This window comes from Lutra lutra, chromosome 5 (assembly GCF_902655055.1).
Source record: "Lutra lutra chromosome 5, mLutLut1.2, whole genome shotgun sequence".
Lineage (NCBI taxonomy): Eukaryota > Metazoa > Chordata > Mammalia > Carnivora > Mustelidae > Lutra > Lutra lutra.
Genome location: NC_062282.1, coordinates 25,382,419 through 25,407,641, shown reverse-complemented (window position 1 = coordinate 25,407,641; position 25,223 = coordinate 25,382,419). Strand labels below are relative to the sequence as shown.

The following is a 25,223-nucleotide window of genomic DNA, read 5'->3' as shown; positions in this document are numbered from 1 at the left end:
GGGAGCAGGATAATGGTGCTGCCTCCTTAAACTTGCAGTAAATGGAAGGAGACAAATGGTAGGCTGAGGGAGAGAGCACTTGTAGGTCTTTTTAAAAGCAATGCATCTGGAAGGTATCTTGCAGCAATATAGGAAACAATGTCTTTTGGTAATAGTCACAATTCCTTGTAAGTTCTGTTCCTTGTTAAGCACTTTTGAGCTAATGATGTCATAGCTGGACATAATCATTTTTATTTTTACTTACTGTTTTATTATGAAGTAAAACTTCATACCAAATAGTATCTTTATAAAAGAATTGTACTTTGTAAATATATAATACATATAAAAATAGTATCTTTAATGCACGTGAAGTTATTAAGCATAATAAAACATATACCTATCCAAAGATAATGTGAAATTTATACTTTATAAATAAATGCATACCATTCTATATTAATTTGAATGCCCTTCTGGTTCTTGGTAGATGACAGCTATCTGAATGGTCTTTTTCTTTAGAATTAATATAGGTGGAATGCCTGATAGAAATTTATTTTTGTGATACTTTTTGCTCTCTTGGAATTGAGTAGAAATGTTTAAAAATTGTGAAGCATTTTGAGTATTACTTTATGTTATTAACCATGCATATGATCTCTCTAAACAGTTTTAGTGAGTTATAATTCACACACTATGCAATTTATACACTTAAAGGTGTACAATTCATTTTTTTTAGTGTAGTCTTGAGATTTAACAGCTATCATAATTTAATTTTGGAACATTTTTGTTTTCCCTAAAAGAAATCCTGTGTCCATTAGTTGTCATACCCTTTTCCCCATATGTGGTCTTCTTAACACTCTGTTGTTCTGTCAAGAAGCCTATCCCTTGGTTCTATACGTTTCTCCTCCCTTCCTCCCTCCCTTCCTTCCTTCTTTCCTTCCTTCCTTCTCAAATTAATTTGAGAGAGAGAGAGAGAGAGAATGAGCTGGGAGGGGGCAGAGAGAGAGGGAGAAGCAAGCTCCCTGCTGAGCAGGAATCCAGTGCAGGGCTGATCCCAGGACCCTGGGCTCATGACTGAGCTGAAGGCAGATGCTTAACCGACTGAGCCACCCAGGCGCCCTTGTATGTTCTTATTTTTATTAGAGATTTACAGAGGCCTTCTGTGTAGTCTCACCCTTCTGTTTACTATGTTTGGTTTGTGTCCTCTGTACAGTTGAGACTTGTAAAGCCTGAGCTGCCCTGGGGCCTAAGACCCTAGTAAAAGGCAGGAATGTAGGATGTCTGTGTGCTTCTCTGGAAATCAGGGAGCACGAAGTGATTTCTGCACTGACCAGCATTTGGAGTGTGTTGTGATTTTTGAGTGAAGCCCATCACAACTCGGTTTGCCAAATGTTACTTTGGATAATATCTTAATGTGATTTTTTAGGTAGCAGTGTTATCCCTCTGCAGTGCCGCCTGAAGCTTTAGGTTTCCCAAAAGGATAAAGAAAGTTAGCATTTTTCAGTTTAATATTTCTGTTTGAAGTTTTATTGAGACATTTTCATTGGATGCAAGTTACAAAGCCCTAAAACTTTAAGGAAATGGGTGTGTTACATGTTAGTTCCATATACCTACATCTATATATTTTTAATAAATACAAAGAAAGCGAGAAATGGAGCTCCGTGTCTCCATCTTCCAATTGATGCTCTGGTCTCTGTTTTGATTGAGTATTACCATTTGTATTGAATAAACTCATGAAACTGGCTTTAAGGCCCTTTATGATTTGGACCACAGTTCAGCATCTTTCGTCTTCTTGCTTGTATAAATTCTGTTTAGATGGGTCTCATGTCCCTGGAGCATAATGTAGGCTTTCTTCCCTCCCTTTCTTTCCTCCTGTGTTGCCTCATGTAGAATAGCCATCTTCTTTTTCTGTCCTGTTTGCCCTTCACATTTCGTTCCTTTAAAACCAGTGGTGGGGCACCTGGGTGGCTCAGTGGGTTAAGCCTCTGCCTTTGGCTCAGGTCATGATCCCAGGGTCCTGGGACCGAGCCCTGCATTGGGCTCCCTGCTTGGCGGGGAGTCTGCTTCCCCCTTTCTCTCTGCCTACCTCTCTGCCTACTTGTGATCTCTCTCTCTCTCTGTCAAATAAATAAATAACAAACAAACAAACAAACAAACAAACAAAAAACCAGTGGTATGGTATTGCCACATGGACTCTTTCCCTTTTTCTTTAAATTACTAAGTATATCCTATGTATGTTATTTCTCCTGTCTAGAGTAACTATTCCTTGAATACATGGACCCCGAGTTATTTGTCACCCTCCTTCCCCCCTAATGCTTAGCAGTCATCTTTCTATCCAAGAGGCATTCAGCAATTACTCACTCTTTCTATCATGTGGGTGTAGTTTATGGCAGTAAAAGGAATTCAGGTGAAAAAACAGACATTGGCTCACCTGATTAGCATTGAGTTTCTCTGCTTCTGATAGGATTTTTTTTTCCCCCCTCTGCTTTGGATACCTTTAGGTTTCCCTTTTGGAAACATTTAATCTGCAGGTCACCTTCAGAGCATTGTGTGTTCCTTCAGGATATAAAATATGCTTTTCTTTTGTGAAAGAGTCATTTTTCCTGGAATAAGAAGCGGGAGAAACACACTGGAAAGTCGTAGGAGAAGACGGGGGCAAACAGTGCACTGACATTGATATTTTCTGCTTGGCTGCACAAATAACTCGGGAACCCAGCGTCGTCATACGGTTTCTCTTTATCAGACAATAGAGACAGTCTGTGGCATTATTGGTTTGGGAACATCCATTTAATCTTCTAGCCATGACAGCCTCTTCAGAGTTCCTGTACTCGTGACATTAAAACCCACACAGTTTCTGAGGCCTCCTTGTGCATGGTGTGTTTTTCCCCCCCAATAAAAAAAAATTACATTCTGTTTCTGACAGATGAATGATGGGCCACTCTGCAAATGCAGCGCCAAAGCCAGACGCACAGGAATCAGGCACAGCATTTATCCCGGAGAAGAGGTAACTCATTTGGCTTATTATATTTGTAAGTGCTGGGAAGCCAGAAGTAGACAGATGCTGTTGCTGTTCTTTTCCCACAAATGAAATAATACCATCGAAATAGTCTTTTTATCTTCCCTAATAGTCTCCGTTACTGATAATTGGAGAAGAAAAGTACTTGGGTTTTGGGGGAGTAGAGTGGGGAATGTTATCAAGGAACTTTAAAAAGTTTTGGAAGATTCATTGTTTAAAACAGGCAGGGTATATTTGAGGGGGTTTTGTTGTTAGTTTAAATATCTTAAAACTGTACACCTGGTAATTTTTTTCATGATTTTATTATAAATGGTTATGAATGGCCTTGGAAAAATGATCTTACTAAGCTGTGGTAAGGCACATTTTCTCTTTCCTTAGGGATATATAGGTCTATAAGGGTGTTCTGTTATCCTCGTTAGTCTAGGGTCCCCACTAACCTGTGAGTGGCACACGGACTGTTTGACCTGGATACCCCATCCCCTGGTTCATCAAGCACACTCCAAATACATTTGAGTGAATGAGTTGAAATCTTCATATCATAGAGATTCATGTAACTGCTCCCTTTCAATTATTTTCCTTGATTTTCCCCCTGCCATCTTTTATTTTTATGTTATTAATCGCAGATTACCACTTAATGATCTATCATACTATGTTTAATCATAGTACGTGTAAATCCTTAATTTCTCTGGAAGACTTGTTTGAGACCATAATAGTAATGAGAATAAAGACTATGAGGCAGTGATGGATAGTTTTAACTGCTTCCTTGCTTTTACCTCATTTGTCTTTGGGTGTCGGCAAGTGTAGCAAGGGACTGCGACAGGATCTGCACCTTGCGACAGGATCTGCGCCTTGTGGGTGTCCACACCTGTGCCTCAGGTGCTGCAGTAGAGTTTGCAGTATGAGATGTTTCATAAGGATCAGGCAAGAAGAGAGTGGAGGCAGGGCTGAGCAGAAGGAGAAGTCTCCCTGTGACAGGTCTCATAAAGCCCCAATTACTGGAATTGTCTTGCATCAGGCTGGCCTAGCCTTCACACCTTCTTTGCCCTCTGTCCTCAGAGTGGGCTGCCCTGGGAAGGGCATGATTTTGGGGAAGGGGGCTCTATAGCAGAAGCTGACTCTGAAGGAGCCAGTGGCTGTAGGCTGTCTGCTCTCTCCACAGTTGGGCAGCAGGCCCTTTGAAGAAAGATCTGGGTGGATGGCTGTGCTGGCTGAGAACTGGTGGGAGGCAAACCCATATTCAGAGTACATGTTTATTCCTGTGAGACAAACTTCAAGATGAATGGGGCCTACATAGCCAACTACCTACTAAGTGGCAGGTTGGTCTTCTCAAGGACTGAGGAGCATTTTGGGGGTCCGTTATTGGTCATTGTAGATGGCCTGTTGGATATTCGGTTTTGGCTGTTAGTTTAGCCAAGGTAAGTCAGGTCCCTGATGTTGGGCTCATGAGAATCCTCTGCCTGTGCTGCTGTGGCCCCTTCATTCATGTGCCCAGACTGTCAGCTCTGGGTGCTGATGACTGAGGCTGGCTGACCCCATCTGGCCAAGTCATTTGTCAGTGAGGTGGTTTAGTACCTCTTCCATGGTCTGTGATCTCCAGTGTACACCCAACAGGTGATACAGAGATTGTTGCATTCACTCCCACTTATGCACCCACACGTCGACCCCAAGACCTTTTTTGGTTTTAATAAAAAAAAATTTTTTTTAAGTAATCTCTACATCCACCGTGGGGCTCAAACTCACAACCCCAAGATCAAGAGGCATATGCTCCACCGACTGAGCCAGCCAGGTGCCCCTGCCCCAAGACATTCTTATCCCTGATCTTCCAATCTTTTTCCTTCTAGGCCTCTGACCAGCTGGCATGGCCACTTGCTTCTGCCATGAGTCCATCTATATTCTAACCTCAGGCTACTTCTCTTTCCACACAAAGTGGATGACCAGGTACATTGCCTGAAACTCTGCTCACTGGAAAGACTTTCCCTCATTACTGTCTTTCAGATTCCTCCCTGAATGAGGCTGCATCACAGTCCGTCTTCGGCTTGCTCCCCCACCCCTGACTGACTTATTTGCAAACCCAGCTTGGGCTTTTCCCTCTGCTTTCATCCTTCTATCCTTGGTCAGCCGCTGAGTGAGGGTGCTGGTGGGACAGGGACACCTGCTCCCGCGGCCTGTTTGTGCCTGCTGCTCCTGCGCGTGCCTGGTTCTGGATGTACAGGCTCCTATCTTAGGACGGATGGTTGCTGGTCCCTTCCAGACTTCTGCCTGGGTCACACTGACAGAACCCAGCTCGTGCTGGGCTGTTCAGCCACATGCCTGATTCCATCCCTAGGCCATGCCTTCCATGTCTCCCCGGGCCGGTAGCACACTGGTGGTTTCTCAGAGGCATATCATTCTTCATGGTAGACAGCATGGCTTTGCTCCAGAACACCAAATACCAGCGTTGTGATTCTCCCTGTGTGGCCAGACTCCCCTCAGCATCATTTCCCACCAGCGATGTAGGATTTGCTGAATTACATGCCCCCCCGCAGCAGGGCTACTTGCAGCAGGGCTACTCGCGCTATAGCTTGGAACTGCTGGCGCCTTCCACGGGAACCCCACTCCCAGGTGGCAGCCTTCTGTGCCGCTCCAGGACTGGGTGGGCACAGTGTTCCGAGGTGGGGGTTAGACTGCCTCCCAGAGAGGCCCGCCTGGTGCTGTGCTTTCTTCACTGTAGGAGGTAGAAGATGCAATGATTTGTCTGTTACTGTAGAATGATGTCTTGGCACTCAGATCCCTGGCTCTTAAAAATGGTTGTGGCTGTGGTAGGCCCCTGAATCGTTGTAGGGGGTCTCCCGTACCCTCTGGAACATGTGTGCTTTGCCAAGGCTTTTAGTTTGATAAACATCGACTCACAGATGCAGTGAAGGTTCATGTTCCACAGCATGTCCAGAAGGTTGAGAGCGCCATGGACTGTTGGGGCAGTGAGTGGGAGAGGTAGTACAGCCTGGCAGCAAAGCTGTAAATGTTGTCTTTTCTCTGTGAATGAGCATAGAATGTGAACTGTGTCTTACCCTCATTCTAATTGGGATGGAAAATAATACATTCAGCAAATCACTTTGAACACGAGGTCCTATGAGTCTGCTCTGAACTGTAGCGTATGGCACAGCTGTGCTTGTGGTAGTCTCTAATTATCCTGCAGGATCCTTTTTTCCCCCACCAGAAGCCAGATTGGTGAATTAAAGATACGATAACACTGTCACCCCTGTGTCTTTTGGGTCCTTAAGGATGGCGCTAATCTATACCATCCCCCAAGAGTGATCCTGGTTTTGGTGCCTGTGTCAGGGATGGTGGAATTTCGATGGCTTCTGCTTGACCTTTTCCATTATGATGGCTCTTACTCCACGGAATAAGGACCGTGTGGGGTGGTGCCTCTGCCAATTTTGTCAATTCCATTGAAATGTTTTGGGGGCCAGGGGAAACGCCTCCTGGGCAGATCTGTGGATGCAGGGGACCGACTGGAAACAAGACCTTGACTGAGATTCCTTTTTTTTTTTTTTTTTTTTTACCTTGGCTTCACATCACCAACTCTATAATGTGTACCGAAGTGATGTACCCAGCCTCCTCTGAGTAACAGTGTTGATTCAGATGCTCTCTCCAATATTCCTTGAATAATCTCGGTTCCCCTTTCCCCTGTGTACAGTTTTTTGGGTACATGGCCATAAGTCCCTTTGGGGAAGGACAGGGTTGTCATGACCATTTTTGCTTGCAGTGGTGTTGTAGGGCCCTTCTTACTATAGGTCTAGAACTGGGAAAGGGATCATGACTTTATTGGAGCAACCTGTCTCCAGTCCTTGGTTAACCATTCTTGATTTCTTCCGTTGGTACAAACTAAGTATTATTCTTGTCAGCTATTCAGCTCTTTTACTGAATACAGGATGCTGTATTCTATGAACTGCTTCCATGACTTTTCGTGGGCCAGACCCCTTTAGTTGCCCCTTGGATCTTGCTGGTTATGATGATACTATGAGACCCGACTTCTCACAATTAAGTCCTATCATCCTGACTCCCTTGTTTCAGAGTCCTTTCATCCCCACTGCTGTCAGCAAGCTCTGCTCTGTGACAGCCTCTCTTACAGTCAGCACTGGCCTGCAGAGGAGGCCTCCACTGATCTTCCTAGTGAGGCTGGTGTCCCTTCCCCAGCACATTCCTTTTGGCCCCTGGTAGATGGCCTTGACAAGTCCTCAGGGCCTTCCCATGGAATATGATAATCTGGTATATTTTTTAGTCACAGATATTATATCCATTCTAATGTGCCCACTTCCTGACTCTTTGAATTACTTCCTTTTCTGTCATGGCAGTTTTGGTATTTTAACTATACTTATCATGGGCCATTGCTTTTTCATGCTTTTAGGAGACATCCTAGTAGGGGGTCCTGGCATCTGGTGTCCCGAATCCTGAATGCTCCCAAGTCAGTGAACTCTTCCCTAACCACTTTTATATTCTGGCGCTTTTGGTCAAGCACTCTCAGCGTCCGGTCTTGTGCAGCCTTCTGCTGCTGGCTCATGCTGGCTAGTTCTTGCAGTTCCTTTGGGATATAATCTCTCCTCAAAGCACCCCCCTGGGTTATGCTGTGAAGTGACCCTAACTGTAGGTCTGTTGGCCAGAAGGGGAGACTGTTTGGGGGGAGGCAGTGTTGCCTTGTAGGGTCTTCCATTGTCTTTAGGTACAGGCGAGTCATTGCTCTTAATAGACAGGGTTGGGCCACCTGTGAGGGGATGGATGATTTCGAAGGGTCTGGGGAGTTACAACCCGTATGTCCTCATCTCAGGTTTCCAGGTCTTGTCCCTTGGCATAACAGATCTACCCTGTTGGCTGTTAATTGTCTCTAAAGTCCAACCATCTCTGTCCCTGGGTTTGGTCTTGGCAGTGCAGGGGACAGCTTCTCTGTGTGCCTCCAGCAGTCCGTCTGGCTTCCACTTGCCTTTCCTCCCCCTCTCCTGTTACATTTCTGTGGAGCAGTGGTTCTCCAGTTACCAGCTTCACCTAGGAACTCCTTAGAAACCGGGTTTTCAGCCAGCCTCATCTGCTGAATCAGAAATCTTGGGGGTGAGAAGCAAGCAGTCTGAGGTAGAGCAAGCCCTCCAGTGATTTTAAGGCACACTAAAGTTTGAGGGACATGGTAGGGCATTAGGGGTGCTTAGCAATAGCCACCTATCCTGTTATCCTGACAGCACACGTTCTCTCATAATCTTACATACCTGGTTCACCGCACCTGCTTCCATCGGTACACCCTCCCAAGTCATCATCTTTGGGAGTTTTTCGTTGGTCTGCCGTCTGGTGCTGGGGACTTCACCTCCCACCATGATGGGGTCCTCATTGCCAGTGGATGGTAAGTAATTTCAGCTTCAAAGTCCTATCTTATCTCCTGCTTTCTTTGATCATTCCTGGAGCTACACACTGGATTCTCCAGAAACAGGTGCTCAGATGAAGTTTGGGTGCCTGATGTTTCTTAGGGAACTTTACCTGCGAGAGAAGGAATGTGTAAGCAGGACTGGACAGAGGGATCAGTCGAACTGTGAGGCCGCCCCAACAAAGCCCCTGTCAACCTGGTGGTGATCCAAGGAAGGAGAGCAAAAAAAAGCATCAGTTTCTGTTTTCTTTTTACCATCTTGAACTCCGTGCTTGTTCTATTCTGCCGTCTCTCATGTGTCCTTCATTTTTGGTCCCTTCTGTTTTTACTGAGCATATTTAATGGTCCTTTCACCCCCCCCCCACCATCAAAACCTATTACTTTTGAGATTCCCCCACCCCTTTTTCAAGCACATTGGGAGTTTAGCCGAAGGTCAAGTATTGTGTTATGTTACAAATAAAAGGAAGATAGTCTTAGAAATTGAGATCTAGAAAGATCTTCATGTTATCTGAACCCCTTGTATTGCATGCATGTGACGAAATACGTTGAGTCCTGGTGATCAGCTGGTCCTTTTTTATTCATCTAGTTAATGGTGCTGTTCTTCCTACCAACACACATGAAACCTCTTTTGTCAGATGCGAATTTAGAAATGCAGTCTGTTTTTAAATAAAAATATTTTGCTACTTTACTTTTTTTTTTTTTAATTTTTTTATTTTTTCAGCATAACAGTATTCATTATTTTTGCACCACACCCAGTGCTCCATGCAATCTGTGCCCTCTACAATACCCACCACCTGGTGCCCCCAACCTCCCACCCCCCACCCCTTCAAAATTCTCAGATCGTTTTTCAGAGTCCATAGTCTCTCATGGTTCACCTCCCCTTCCAATTTCCCTCAACTCCCTTCTCCTCTTGCTACTTTACTTTTAAACTCACTTTTGTTTTCCCCCCTCAGGCCATCAAGCCCTGTCGTCCCATGACCAACAATGCTGGCAGACTTTTCCACTATCGAATTACAGTCTCCCCTCCTACAAACTTTTTGGTAAGTTCCTAACAAAATCAGATTTCATTTCTTTTAAAATGTAAATAGGTTTGATGTGTTCAGATAGGTTAAAATGTGAATAGGCTCAGTACAAATTCCGTTCTTAAATTTTCTTTAAAAAAATTTGTTATTTTTATGTTGATAAAATTGGCCATTATCATAATCACTCTTATTTAGCTTCCTCTCACTATACTACTTTCTATACCTTTTTTCAGTTATGTTGTCAGTACCTCATAGTAGCCGTATTCATAATAGCTGTGACTTTTGGAGCTATTCATTGGAACTGTGGAGGTGGAAGAATGTGGAGAACCTTTCTCATCTCTTAAAAATCAGTGAATAACTAATATATTATCTAGTGACCCAATCAAGAAGGTCTGTTATGTTTATAACAGTAATAATAATACCTAATTATTTGTTGACTATGGTACCAGCCATTGCTCTGAATGTTTAACATGTGTTAACTTATTTCTCACAATAAACTGATGAAGGAGAATTATTATCCCCACTATACAGATGGGGCAGTAATCTATGTTTTATAGATGAGGTTCAGTCACGTACTGAAGATTATTCAGGTAGTAAATGGCAGAATGGGGATTTACACCTAGACAGTGTGCATGACTGTCTGCTGGTCCCCTGTTCTTTATTGTTTTTCACAGTGGAAAGTTATTAATTCTATTACTCCTATCATTGAGAGATTTCAATTTCAAAATTAGATGATTAGTAATTACATATTTTTAAAGCTTTATCAAGTTATCATTCATATACTGTAAAATTCACCCATTTAAAGTGTATTTATTTCCTGATAGAAGTCTTTTCACAGAATTGTGAAACCATCACCACAATCTAATTTTAGAACACTGTCATCATCCATCCTCAGAAGAAACCCTGTACTCATTGGCAGTCAGTTCTATCATATCCCTCAGCCTTCAACAGCTAAGATACTTTCTGTCTCTATCATTAGCCTGTCCTAGATATTTCATATGAATGGGATCATAGAAAATGTGATCTTTTTACCTTCTTTCACTCAGCATAATGTTATTAAGATCATCTATGTTGTAACATATAACTTTATTCCTTTTTTTCTTTTTTGAGATTTTATTTATTTCTCTGTCAGAGAGAGAGCACAAAGCAGGGGGAGCAGCAGGCAGAGGGAGAGGCAGCCTTTCCCACTGAGCAGGGAGCCCAACCAAGATTTGATCCCAAGACTCTGGGATCATGACCTGAGCCAAAGGCAGACACTTAACCGGCTGAGCCACTGAGGCGCCCCAAACTTTATTCCTTTTAATGGACCAGTAATATTCCCTTGTGTGGATATACTATATTTGTTCATTTATTGAGTTGATGAACATTTAGGTAGTCTCCACTTTTAGACTGTCATGAATAATGCTGCTATGAACGTTTGTGTAGAAGTTTCTTTTTCTTTCTTTTTTTTTAAAGATTTTATTTATTTATTTGATAGAGATCTCAAGTTAGGCAGAGAGGAGGCAGAGAGAGGGGGGGAAGCAGGCTCCCCGCTGAGTAGAGAGAGCCCGATGCGGGGCTCGATCCCAGGACCCTGAGATCATGACCTGAGCTGAAGGCAGAGGCTTTAACCCACTGAGCCACCCAGGCGCCCTTGTGTAGAAGTTTCTATGTGGATGTCTCTCAGGTACAAACCTAGGCCTGGAGTTCTGGATCATGTGGTAACTCTGTGTTTTGAGGAACTACCAAACTGTTTTCCAAAGTGGCTGTACCTTCTTTTGTCAGAAGTTCTTTTCATTGTATTTAATTTACACTAGCTTTATTTAGAATTACTGAAATAGAAAGTAATGGTAATATTGGCAAAATAACTAATGTACATGAGCGTATTCTTTAGCACCTTCCTCTAGTTCTTTGTATATATATATATAAGGCTTAAAGATTTTATTTATTTATTTGACAGAGATCACAAGGAGGCAGAGAGGCAGGCAGAGAGAGAGAGGGGGAAGCAGGCTCCTTGCTGAGCAGAGAGCCTGATGCAGGACTCGATCCCAGGACCCTGGGATCATGACCTGAGCTGAAGGCAGATGCTTAACCCACTGAGCCACCCAGGCACCCCTGTATATATATAAGGTTTAAAAGAATAATGTTCAGTACCTGTGTTAAAAAACTGTGTTTTTTAGGGCCCCTGGGTGGCTCAATCAGTTAAGCATCTGCCTTCGGCTCAGGTCATGATCCCAGAGTCCCAGGATTGAGCTCCACCTCAGGCTCCCTGCTTGGCAGGGAGTCTGCTTCTTCCTCTGCCCCTCCCCCTTCTTATGCTCTCTCTCTCTAGCGCTCTCTCTTGCTTACTCTCTGAAATAAATCTTTTTTAAAAAGTGTCTTTTAGGTTACTAGTCTTGATAATTAGTTCCATATTTAACATCTAGGATTAAAAATGGTAGTCTATAAGAATAGCATAAGGAAGAGAATCTCGTATGCTTTGATTAACATTTGTATGTTTTAACTTCAGATTCAATTTTCAAATAATTAAAATTTTTCACATCATGTGGGAATTGATTTGTTGCCGTTATGTGGTGGGTGGCTTCTCCTTGGAGGTCCTGGGAATGGAGCTGTGAGGGGTTGAGCCTCTGGACCCGGAGGCCTTCTAGGCTATTGCTAGTCTTGACTGTCGTGATGCTGAGTCTTCTTCCACTTTGAGCTTTGAGTTGATTGTGCTATTGTCTTGTTCTTATTAGAACTTTCCTTAGTTTGGGAATACAGTTCAGTAAGAATAGATCTAGTAGTATTGTGGGATTAAATAAAACAGGTTCCTAGAAAATGAAGCCATATAGCCTTTTTCCCCTTTATGACACCCATAATAAATATTCCTGATTGTCTGAATATGTAAATATTACTGAAGCCAGAGAATTCCACCTAAAATTAAACTTTTATATAAAGTTCTCCCTGGTTGTTTAGAAAAATGTTCATGTTGCCTATGGAGTCCATACATTTCTCCTGTTGGTACCTTTGTGTTCTGATGGATTTCTGTACATGCAAATCATGTTCTTAAGCTCACACTTTGTGTTTCTGTTTGCTTTTAGACTGACAGGCCAACTGTTATAGAATATGATGATCATGAGTATATCTTTGAAGGATTTTCTATGTTTGCACATGCCCCCCTGACCAATGTAAGTATGTACTAATTGGCTGGCTTTCTCCTTTCCTATATTCTCTTCCTTCCCTTCATTCTTGTTTCTGAAAGTCAAAAATAAATTTCTTTTCTTCTGACTTGTAAGTAACATTTACTTTGCGTCCCTCTGCGTGAGCTGTAGGAAGCCTGCAGCAGCGTGTGTCGGGGGTGGGGGTGTGACATCTGTGCTAATGAGTCACAGGTTTGGTCCACATTAAATGGTGTAAGTAAACATGTGTTAGAATAACATTTTGAGAGTGTGAAAGATTGAAAAAGAAGGATAAACTGTGGAATAATGTGTCAAAGCTATTTTGGGTTGGGTGTCCTTCAAAAGAAAGTTGGAAAGTTTTAAGGAGCAGCTATCATCTAGTGTCTGAGCAACAGGAAAAGAGAGAGTTATGCTCAGGACATCTGGAGCCTGCATTAATTTCCTACATTCTTCTGCTTTCGAATCCCAGGACTATATCTTCTTTAAGAGATTTTTGTCTGACATACAGATCTGTGATATTTTTATACTGGTATTAAAGTTGCCTTATTGGTAATTGGTTCAAATGGAAGTTCTATATCTGTGAGTCAAAATCTTGCTGTCTCAAAGCTAACAGTCTTGGGAATTGCCTTATTCTATATTCTAGTTGGACATAGAGTAGAATTTGCTGGCAGCTCAGACTGTAGCAGTATACTTTACCCAGTCCAGTTCTGCTGTTAGAGAACTTCAGAAATGATAGCTGTGGTGCATCTGCATCAAAATAACAGTGTTTTTTAATCCTTTCTGAGTTGGTTATAGGAAATTACATCCACAGTTTAAAAGGTTATTTAGGTGTTGTTTACTCAAAATGTGAAGTTCTGTTCCATTGGAGAGTAAGGAATAAAATTTTTGCCTGACTTTATTCCTTTCTGTCATTCTTTTTTTCTTTGTAAGTAGACATGATTCTATAGTAGTGGTACTAATTTAAAACAAATTGTTTTCTTAATGGAATTTTCCTTATTCCACAATATATTTCATCCTAGAGAATTTTCTGTGGATGGTGATGACATTCTAAATAAAAAAATAAAATTGTTTGATAATACATATTACCTCTACCTCCAGTGGGGACTGTAATATAGAAAAGTGCTTAACATTGGACCATGTTTTTTGAGATATAATTGACATGTACCATCATATTAATTCCAGGTGTACCATGTACTGATGATTCAACATTTGTATATAGTGCAAAATGATCACCACAGATAAGTCTAGTAACATCCCATACCACACATAGCTACAGAGTTTTGAATTGGACCATTCTCTAACAGTCTTTATGAAAAGGCACTAAGAATTTTTGAAATTTGATGGGTTTTTTGCCTTTTTTTTTTTTTTTTTAAATGTCTTAGGCACTCAAAACCTTTGTTACACCAAAGCTCATAATCTCAGAGTGGGAAAGACCATTGAAGGTCCTCTAGTCTAGCTCCTCCCACATAATGCATTTTTCTCTTTTTTTCCTAAGTGGGCTTGCAAATACAAATAATTTAGTTACCATGAAATTATTTAAAATTATCTCTTATTTCCTTAGAAGTAATAATAGATCTCATTTAACTTTTAGGATCACCTTAATCAAAGGAGGAAAGCAATGTGGCTTCAGAGAGACCAGGGTTTAAACATTAGTGAATTCCACTTACTAGCTGTATGATTTGACATTTCAATCTTTATAATCCTTGATTTTCTCATCTGTAAGATAGAGGTATTATAGCAATCTTACCGGTTTCTGTAAAAAATAAATGACACGTGAAAAGTGTTTGTCATTTTTGGTATACATGTTGGCACTTTTTTTTTTTAAGATTATATATTTATTTATTTGACAGAGAGAGAGAGAGAGAGATCACAAGTAGGCAGAGAGGCAGGCCTAGAGAGAGGGGGAAGCAGGCTCCCTGCTGAGCAGAGAGCCTGATGCAGGGCTCAATCCCAGGACCCTGAGACCATGATCTGAGCTGAAGGCAGAGGCTTAACCCACTGAGCCACCCAGGTGCCTCCATGTTGTCACTTCTTATTTTGGATAAGATGTCAGACAGACTTTTTTTTTTTTTTAAACCAGTTCTTAATATTTATGTGACCTGAGAGAGGTGATTCTTTGAGCATTATTTAAAGCCTGTCAGCACAAGGTTTGGCACTGAGAGACTGCTAATGCTCAGTTAATTGCAGTTGTTACTGTTATAAAATGAAAGATAGGACTGAAAATTCCTGGCTTCAGCATATATTTTATTATAAATACTCAAGTTCTCTAAATTTGAGAACTTCATTCTGTAATGAGAAGATAAGCCTCATCATTTATGTCAGAGATGTTGATAAAATAAATCGAGTTTTAAGCTCAATGTTGTACAGTTCGTAGGGATTAGATCCATCAAAGGCCTCTTGAATTTGAAGTAGCCTCCCAGAAAAAGAATTATTAAATCGCTTTACTGATCTGATTCATTTTCTTGCTAGAGAGAACATATCAGCAAGAAGGGCATGCAAATGATGGTAATGTTAGAATCTCAACCAATCTACTTCTGACAAGTTTTCTTAAGATCTTCTTGAATTGAAGTGGATTGAAAGCCTTGTTGGCTAAGTATAGAGCATTTGGGAGCATGTTATCCTTTTACATAGTACGTTTACTATTACTTAGAATACCTGATGTTATTAAGGACTTTGACAACATAACTAGAGTTATAAAGATACATGTATTAGATGCATAGTATCTTATCCCATCCTCAAAAGCATTAAAAAAAAAAAAAAACCTGCTTTTAGATGGCTTTCCATTTCCAGTGGCCTCGCTGCCCTGGATTTAGCCATTCAGCACCTGCAAGTAGTAGAGTTCGATACAGAAGTTTCAGGAGGGTTCTTTGTTTCTTTATGGGAGGATGAGATAAGAGTTAATGTCAGTCAGTATTCAAACAAGTTTTAGGAAATGGTAGGCATTTATATTTTTTGACTGACCATTGACCTTTCAAAAATTGAGCTTGCCTTATGTAGAAAAATGACAAGTTCTCTTTGAGTCTTAGATAAAAGTGAATAGAAAAGAAGATCTTGGCTTTTCCAGAATTGTGTATCTCAGAAGGGCTCTGGTGGTATGGATGAGAGCCCAAAAGAAAATAAAGTATGTACAAGAGAAGAGCTCAAAGAAGGAATCCCAAAAAGGGAATTTAGTTGAAATGATGTGGGGAAATGACTGTCCTTACATAATTCATCTAGCTGAGTTGCTTTTGTGCATGGTGGATGGAATAACTTTCGCTCTTTCTTCGTCCACCTCTTGACTTCCCAAGGGCTCTGTGTCCTTTTCTGGGTGCTCTCTTCTGAGTAATACAGTCTCACCCACAGTTTTTCTTTCTGTGCATCTTCTGGTATTTATAGCTATGACATGGCTCTGTGCTCCACACTCACATTTCAGATTGCCTTTTGGACATAACCACCTTGATAGCCCCTCAAGTACCTCACCCTCAACCTATGCAAAACTGAACTTGTCCTCTTCCTCAAATGTTGTTTGAGGTACCTGGGGGACACCCTATGAATATCTTTGTATTATTACCATTGTGGTTTATCTTGTCATTAGGCCAGAAATCTTGAAATTTTTCTCTCTTCTTTCTTGTCTTTCACTTCCACATCAGAATGGTCATTGTATATTTCAGTAACCTCTCCCATGTTTAAAATTTGCTCCCTTGCTTCCAGTCTTCTGTTCATTTGGCTCCTGGGCTATTTGATCTGACTCCAGTCTGGTCTTCTGGTCTCTTGCCTTGCTCTACTATAAACCATTCCCACACTGTTGACATAAGAGCCCATCCAAAATGTAAACTATGATAGTCTGTCACTTAAAGTACTTGGGTGACTTCACATTGCTGTAAGGACAAGTCCTTAATCCTTAACGTAATTTATGTGGTCTGCATCACATAGTTCATACTTTTCCTGTCTAGAACCTCCTCGCTTCTCTCTCTCCATGTGTTTCACTCCTGAACAGCTAAGAGACTTTGTCTTCCCTCAGCTCCCTATTCTCTGTCTTGTTAGAAACTAAACACCTGTTCTTTCCCAACTTAATTCTTCTGGATGGCCTGGAAAATTTCTCCCCATCTTTGAAGACTCAACTCAAATGTTACCTCCTCTTTGGTTCTTTTGTACTTTATACTTTTTTATTTGCTTATGAGTTTTTAATTGCACTTAATATATCATATACATTATATTTTATTTATTATTTACATGCCTGTCTTCCTTTTTAGATCCTTACCTTTTAAAAAAGGTAGGGGCTGTGCCTTATTTTAGAGTAACTACGGACGTAACACAGGTTATTAACAAAGGATAGGTATTTAACAGTATGAATAGTACACATATTTGGAATTCTCAACTATTTTTAAATGATTATAATAATAAAGAACTTAAAAATAATCATGGCCTTAGTATATCACTTCAGTTCATTTAGAACTCATTACTGCAATGTTGAAAATGGATTTCTTATTAAAGTTAATCATAAATTTCATTCAGATTAGCCACTATCCTTAAAAAAAAAAAAGAAAGAAAGAAAGGGAAAAGCACCAAAGAACTAAACTTTATTTCTGAGGAAAAAGATTTCCAGTAGATGGCATTGTAAGACTATTTTTGTTTTTCTTGCCATTCCTTTTGCTGGTAGAATTAAAGTTGTTTCTTTCTGATTGCTGTGGTTTATAAAAATGATTACATCTATATAAAATCATCTTATGGACAGATTGAACGGCCAGAAAACCTACTTAACACATCTCTAGGCTTCTGAGTCTGTTCTTTCTGCCAGCTCGTCCGCTAAGCCACTTTAGTAACCTCACAGGTTCTCTCTCATTGCTTCCTTCATTGAAAAATACACTTATGGGAAACCCATTATGTGTAGGCACAGGGCTAGCATCTGATGACCAAACACTGATAGATATGGATTTATTTCCTCTGGGCCTGCCTTCATTTTCACACAGACCCTGAGTATCAGACCACGTAATGAGAGGTGTGTACTCTAGTGGATCAGAGCTGTGGTCTAGAGCAAGATTTTATTGCCAGCTACCTTAGGCAAGGTACCTGATGCCACTGCCTTAGTTTTCTCCCCTGTACAGTGGGAGTAGTAGCTGTGCCTATCTGATGGGTGTGTTTTCATGTGCGCCCCTATGTGAAGCAGCACGACATTGCCTGGCCCGGTGGGTGTTAGCTATTAGCACTGTCATTACCAGGGTTGCTTTTGCTGCAGAGCTGGATGGGCAGCCTGAGTTGAGTGCACTTTGGTGACTTATGCGTCCATAACTGATGGGTTGTCATCCTGCTATCCCTGATCTACTTGAAGAGCTAAAGATTCTGAAAGATTTAGAAAACCTGAGAAAAAGAAATGGTTGACTGTGGTTTTATCAGTACTTTAGAGGCGATATGTTTGGTTTGGGTGGGTTCTTATGTTTTTGTGTTGCTGCTGCTAAAACAGTTAAGCACCAACATTATGCAGGTTTCCTATAGAAGCCGGGCTAGCTGGGTTCTTGCCATTCAGATCCTGCAGTTGTGGTCAAAGCTTCATGTTCAGTACTGTTAGCAGCTTGGATTCAGGTGAAGCCTTCTCATTTGGTTCATGGCCTTGTGGGCCAGAGAGCAAATACACATGCACTGGGAGCCTGCAGGAGGGAACTGCAGAACTGAACCTCTCATTCTTATTGCAGATTCCACTGTGTAAAGTAATCAGGTTCAACATAGACTACACAATTCACTTCATTGAGGAGATGATGCCCGAGGTAAGAGAAAAGATTGCTTAACCGCCTGATGTAGTTTGCTCTTTTTGCTTATTTCACACTTAAATCTTTCAACCATTGAACTTGGCCAGCTCTGGCTCTTTGCCATAGGAATGCCCCCAAAGAATGATGTTCACTGTCGAAAGGGTCAGTGAGCTGTGGTTCTAGGTGCAAGGTTAAAATTTGGATCATTTTCAACTTCTGTTGAACTATTTTTGAACTTAATTCTCATCTTGCATCTGCTGATCGTAACATTACATCTGTTTCCAGTTTGTTTTGGATAGGGGACAGATTCTGGTTACTGGTCGTTATCAGAGGGGAAGTTAGAACAGTGAAACCAAATCTGATAGCTGTTGGAGTAATCTTATTCATTATCTCCAATGACAAGATCAATGCTTGGTTCATTTTTCTTCCCATGTATTTACATATTTTTCCTAATTGTTTTTCATTGCAGATGCTCAGCAGCAGATTTATCTAAATATATGCAAGAGGTTTAAAATTCCAAAGCAAGATTAATGTGAATCTCAGAATGATTCATTGCCTGATCTTGAATTTAGTGGTGTCAACAAATCACACTAAGAAATAACAACTAGACAGCAAACAAGCTTGTGCACTTAACATTTGTTGAGTTGGGGTCGATTTCCTGAGCCCCCGGCTCTTCTTGCAAACCTTGTTTAACAGTGAAGCTCTGTCGTGGGCAGTGGAGCACTGAGGGGGATTGATGAGCGTGACACACAGGCCTAGTTTGCACCTGTTTCATTCCGAGCACGTGCTGGTAATTCTACCTGTCGTTTCAAAAAGAATTAAAGAGAAAGGGCCGCCCCTTCATTCTCCAGCTTAGAAGGGCTTTTTTGCTTCCTTTTGATTTTTAAGGTCATAAGCCTTCATTTGCTATTGTAAAAGTTGATGACTTCTGGCGTGATCTCACACAGGGTGATTTATGAACCCTGAGCAAGACAAGTAGGAGGAAGAATTATGAGACAAGTCTCACTTGTAAATATATCATCTGTTAAGCTTGTTTGCAGGAGAAATTTTGGTACAAAGTCTTGTAGTTTTTCTTAGCCCTCAATTTGCCTTCATTAAGAATTTGAACTTTTTTTGGCACAGAAGATCTCTTTTTATGGTAATTGTAATGGTGATTCTGGGTGTGTTCGAAGGGTGAGAGTAAGCCGGGGTGGGGTGAGGGGACAAACCTATGAGAGCCGACCAGTGTTGCGTGCGTGCGTGCGTGCGTGCGTGCGTGTGTGTGTGTGTGTGTAGTTTAAATTAACAAAAAATCCCCAGGAAATTTGGATTCTGAAATTTAATTGTCTGGAAAAATACAATGAGATTTTAGTTTTTAAACTTCATGTTTTATTTGTATGTTTGCAAGGACTGAGTTTACATTTTTGTAGGAGTGCTAATGGCAGTATTGCCTGCTTCATTTATGTCTCAAGTCAATAAACTGTTGTAGGACAGTGGCCAAACTTCTTGGGAAATTACATGGTTTTAGTATGGTTTTAATACACACTTTTAAGATGCTTGACTAAAACAAGTGGAACCTTAAGTCAATATATATTTATAGTAATACAGTAATTTGATTTTGATTTATTTTTCAGAATTTTTGTGTGAAAGGACTTGAACTCTTTTCATTATTCCTGTTCAGAGATATTTTGGAATTGTATGACTGGAATCTTAAAGGTAAATAACAAAAGATTTAAAGAAAAGTATAAGGCTTGTAGAAGAATGTTGTAGTATATGTAAAAACTTATAACAGTGGGGAGACGGTTGAAATTCCTTTTATTTTTTAAATATTCAGGGAAAAGTATGTTATTCCTAGGATCAGCTGCTATCATTTGACGTGATAAGTTCTTATGGGTCTTATTTTAAATTTTAATAAAATTTGACAGTGGTCATTAACTAAGATTACCATTATCCATTACTTAACTGATACCTAAGAAGATGATATCAGTTACTATGAGTAATTACCTTGATTTATGTACACTAGAGAAAATCTCAGTAGTTAATATTTTAAATCTATTGAACTTTACAGTAATAAGTTTCTTTCAAGATGACAGTTTATTAAAACAGAACTTCAGTTAGCCTTCAAAACACACATATACACTTTGAGCTACATCAGTTCAAATCTTGGTTCTTAGATAATCGTTCATTCCTTTGGAAGTGTTTGTATTCCAGCAGACATTGACTGACTTATTTTTAAAACAGTGTGTTGATGAATGGCTTTTCAAACCAAGTTTTTAATAGTATTTGTTTCTTCCCCCCCCAGTGGTATTGATTAAAATAGAAAAGAATTAAAACACAAGCATTTTATATCATTCAGTAGTTCAGCTATAACAAAAATCTTTATATTTTTGGACTTCTGAAAAAGTTTTACTGCATATGTCATACATAAGGTATATCCTTGGGGCCTTTATTCTCCTCTGACTTTGGGTAGTCCCCTCACTGCAGTCTTCATTGGATGTTTGTGGCAGTTATCACATGATTGATTGAACTGTTGGGGAGAAGAAGGGGTGGTGTTTTTTTATATCCCTACTTTTCCGGTGGTGTTTCTTTGTGGTTATCATAAATCTTAGGAATTAAGCCACAGTGTTTGTTTTCTAAGGCTGTTTTATTTATTTCTTCTTTCCTTTTCACTTGTTTGCTTTAGGCCCTTTGTTTGAAGACAGCCCTCCCTGCTGCCCAAGATTTCATTTCATGCCACGTTTTGTGAGATTTCTTCCAGGTAAATCTTTTGGCTTGTCAGTGACCCGGTGAGATAGTGCATCTGAAAATAAGCCTGCTGTTCTCTTTTTAGTCTGTAGGGACAACTTCCCACCTCTGACCCTGTTAATTATCTCCCTTTCAGGTCAGGGATGAAATGCAAAATTTTACGCTTTGATTTGGACCCCTGTGTAATTTATGGTAGCCCCAAATTACATGAGCAATGGGACAGGTTTATAAATTTATAAATTTATAAATTTTGAAAATCTATTTGATAAAATATCATGCAAATATTAAAAGTAAGATGGGAAATTTTGCTCTAAAAATATAGTTAGTTGGAAAATAATTAGTATAAAATTTTATATGCAGCATAATTATAACTACACTAAAAATTACTGCAATAATAGGTATATTAATGTGATATTATTGGTGGTTTTTTTCCTATTTTTTTGACATATTCACTTTGCAGTGAAAAAATGTTATTTTCTCACTAATTAAAATATATAAGTATATTATTTTTATTTTTTTAAAGCAGTATTTTAAGTTTTAAATTTTTTTTAAGAGTCTAGCTGTGAGATATGGCGTTATATTTTGTGTTTTTTAAAAATGGCTGGGTTTCATGAAATCTTTGATGCCTTTTTGTTTGTAAAATCGTCACATAAATGAATTCATCCCTAGAATCTCATTCTGGCATCTCACTTTCTGGAGACATCTTTGAATTCATCCACCTTCTCATGTCCTAGTCCCTTCGTTTCTTCCTGAATCCCTTTTTCTCCTTGGGTATAGCTACCTTTCTTTGCTTTCTCACTTAGTCTTGTGCTCTGACTTCTGTCTCTCAGCTCTAGCAACCTCAGTCCCATCACCTTCCGTTGAAATGTCAGTTTGGCTGTTTGCTTGTTCTTGTCCTGTTTCTGGGTCACTCATTGATACTGGGGAAAAAACAATTAGCTGCTGCGATGCATCTGTGGTCCACGATTCCAGCTGGGGATCTTTTCAGAATGTAAAATGTGATGTGTTGCTCACATGTCAGCAATTTCAGGAAGTCAGCCCTATGTTCATGCTCTCCTAATGCCTCTTGTCCTGCTGGGGGCTAGGGATGTTACCTCTCCTATGCCTCAGAACCCTGGTTTGAGCCTGTCAGCCCTTGGTCCATTCACAGCCCGGCTTTGCTTGGGCGCCCCACTCCCTCTAACCCCCACCCTGCTGCAGCTGCTGATGCCAAAGCCAGCCTCCCACAGGCCGCATCCAGTGGGCACACTGCAGTTTCGATCTCTTCCCTGAGCTCTTGACCCTGTGTTCTGTGTGCTGAGCTCTCCTTGCTTTCCTCCTGGCTCTCTGATTTGTCTTTTGGGCCTTTTATTTCTCATCTACTCATTCTAGTTTAGATTTGCCTCAAGATTTTGTCCTTGATACCCTTTCCTCAATTCAGACACTAAGTCACAATGGCTTATTTTTATTTTAGGATAGAGTTACTCATATTTTTGGTATTATTGGTAATGCTTATTTCGTTTGGAAAATGCATTCAAAAGCTTTTCTCCTTTGTACAGCTGGTTTTATTTTATTGAGAAGTCTATTCATGTGGGTGTGTCTTTGATTTTATAATGGAGCTTTAGCAGCAAACTTACTAGAAGACAGTGCTAGAGTGAGCTTGTTGAAAGCCTTTTCTTTCTTTCTTTCTCTGTCTGCCTCTAGACATTTTATGACCAGGCAAATCTCTCAAAGGAAGTGGACGGTTTTTAAATCATCTTAAACAAAAATCTTATGTCAGATATTTACTTTGTGGGATTTGAACTCTTGCAAAATGTTTCTTAAAACTATTGTAGGGATAACATTTAGGTTGTCATAAAGAAAAAGGCCTAGTGATTTAGTTTTAAATGGGATTTACCTTTTCATTAGACTTCCCTTTGAAAATACATATATTAAAACACCCTGAAAGATACAGAAAAAGATACAGAAAGATACAGATCTAATGTATAAAATGTGTTTTAGTATTGAGTGGCAAATTATAATTGAGTTGTTTTTTATGGTATGACTTCATTAAAATCTTTTAGAAAATGGTGAATTAAAAAGGAAAACATTTTAATATATATATATATATTTTTTTTTCCTGTGCATAGGCTGTTGCCACCTAGTTGTCATCTTACTAATATATGATTTGAATCCTAGTTTTTACTAGTTCATTGAGCAGATGGATAATTTTAAGGAACATGGTACTTAGTGCCAAATTTCTTATCAAAAGAATAGCATCAGTTTATGCTGCCATGAAAAATGCATTCTTAGTCTTAACATTTTGGACCTTTCCTCCTCCCTTTCTTCACTTTTTCCTCCTTCCTTCCTTCCTATAACTCCATGAGGCTAAGGAGTAAACCGTGTCTGTCTTGTATCAGTGCTAGCTTACTACTTGGCACATTGCAGGGACTCAATAACTTGTTTACTGGCTTTATTTAATTGATCACAAGAGTGCCTTAGTTAATTATTCATGTATTTTATTACTGATGAGAGTGAATGTACTTTCAAACATTCTGTGGTATTATCTCTTATTTTTAAAAAGTAAACCTTTGAAGTATAGCACAAACACTGAGAAGTGCACATAGCATAAATACAAGACTCAGTGATTTTCAAGTAAATACACTGTGTTCTCAGCACCCAGATCAAGATTACCAGCATTCAAGACCCCTTTGCAGTCACCTCCCAGCTTCTCAAGGGTAGCCTCTATTCTGACTTGAAAACACCATGTTAATTTTACCTGTTGTTTAATTATAAGAACTAGAATTGTGTGTCCTTTTTGTTTCTGTCTTCTTTTGTAATATGTGTTTTTGAGACACCCGTTCCCATTAACTGTAGTCGGTTCATTCTCATTACTACATAGTATTATATAGTGTGACAAAAGTGTATTTAACCTGTGATTAACGGACATTTGGGTATTATGTATTTTTGGCTCTTTCAAGTAGCATACATATATTCATCATTACACTTGTACGTGCCTTTTGGGGAGCATGTATTTATGCTTTCCTGTTGTGGATATTTACCTGGGAGTAGACATTCTAGTTGTGTTTATTTTATTTTAAGCTTTATGGATAGTTTCCAGCAGTTTTCCAAAATGATGGTTTCATTTTCCCTGTCCACCAGCAGTGTATAGGATAGTTCAGATTATTCCACATTCTCACCAACACATGGCATTTTTCTTTTTCAAGTTAGCCATTTTTTTTTTTAAGATTTTATTTATTTATTTATTTGACAGACAGAGATCACAAGTAGGCAGAGAGGCAGGCAGAGAGAGAGGAGGAAGCAGGCTTCCTGCTGAGCAGAGAGCCCGATACGGGGCTCGATCCCAGGACCCTGGGATCACGACCTGAGCTGAAGGCAGAGGCTTTAACCCACTGAGCCACCCAGGTGCCCCTCGAGTTAGCCATTTTGATGAGTGTTCAGAGGTATCATATTACAGTTTTAATTTTCACTTCTCTAATGACATGAAATGGAGCATCACTTCATGTATTAACTGACTGGATATTGTCTTTTGAAATGCCTGTTTGAGTTTTAGTTTATTTTTCTGTTGGGTGATGTATGTCTTTTTCTCATTTATTTGTTAGGTGTATGTATATACACACACACACACACACACACACACACACACCATATTTGAGACTCATCTGATGTGTAGGTTGCCAGTACCTTTTCTTTGGGTTGCTTTTTCATCATCTTCATGGTGATTTGTCATGGACAGACATTCTTAATTTTAATATAGTCCAAATTACATATTCTTTTATGCTTATCTTGTTTATGAAATCTTTGCCTATCCTAAGGTCATAAAGATACTCTCCCTATATTTTCTAGAAATTTAGATCTCTCATCTGTCTCAAAACTTGTTTTTCCAGTTGCTATATGAATCAAGTCCTTACCTTTATTTTATTTTTTTTAAGATTCCTTATTTTCAGTATGAATATCTAGTTGATCCTCAACCGTTTATTGGTAAGGTCATTCTTCACAGAATTCAAGTGTTACTTTTGCCCTGTATTGGCCCAATCGTGTGTGTGTGTGTGTGTGTGTACACAAACGGTATGAAAGTATATAAAGTAAAAAAGTAAATACCCCTTCTAGACATGTGAAAATGAATAGATGCTATATATGGTTTGGTTTGTATTCATTTTACCCTATATAAGGAAATTTATGCTTTTTTCTTGGGGGGGGGGTAATGCTAAGCATGTTTTACGACTTGCCTTTTTTACTCAACTATGTCAGATATCCTGTATA

The 25,223-nt window shown here is 39.9% G+C and overlaps 1 protein-coding gene across 7 annotated transcripts in view; it reads left to right on the top strand.

Moving 5' to 3' along the window:
* Positions 1 to 25,223, top strand: part of DROSHA (drosha ribonuclease III) — a 120,496-nt gene that overhangs the window by 21,296 nt on the left and 73,977 nt on the right. For all 7 annotated transcript variants that reach the window (XM_047729204.1, XM_047729202.1, XM_047729203.1 and 4 more), the window contains 6 exons: positions 2,897 to 2,977; positions 9,329 to 9,415; positions 12,457 to 12,543; positions 18,204 to 18,275; positions 19,871 to 19,952; positions 20,920 to 20,994. In XM_047729204.1, coding sequence (XP_047585160.1) covers positions 2,897 to 2,977; positions 9,329 to 9,415; positions 12,457 to 12,543; positions 18,204 to 18,275; positions 19,871 to 19,952; positions 20,920 to 20,994 — 484 coding nt within the window. The remainder of the gene's footprint in view (positions 1 to 2,896; positions 2,978 to 9,328; positions 9,416 to 12,456; positions 12,544 to 18,203; positions 18,276 to 19,870; positions 19,953 to 20,919; positions 20,995 to 25,223) is intronic.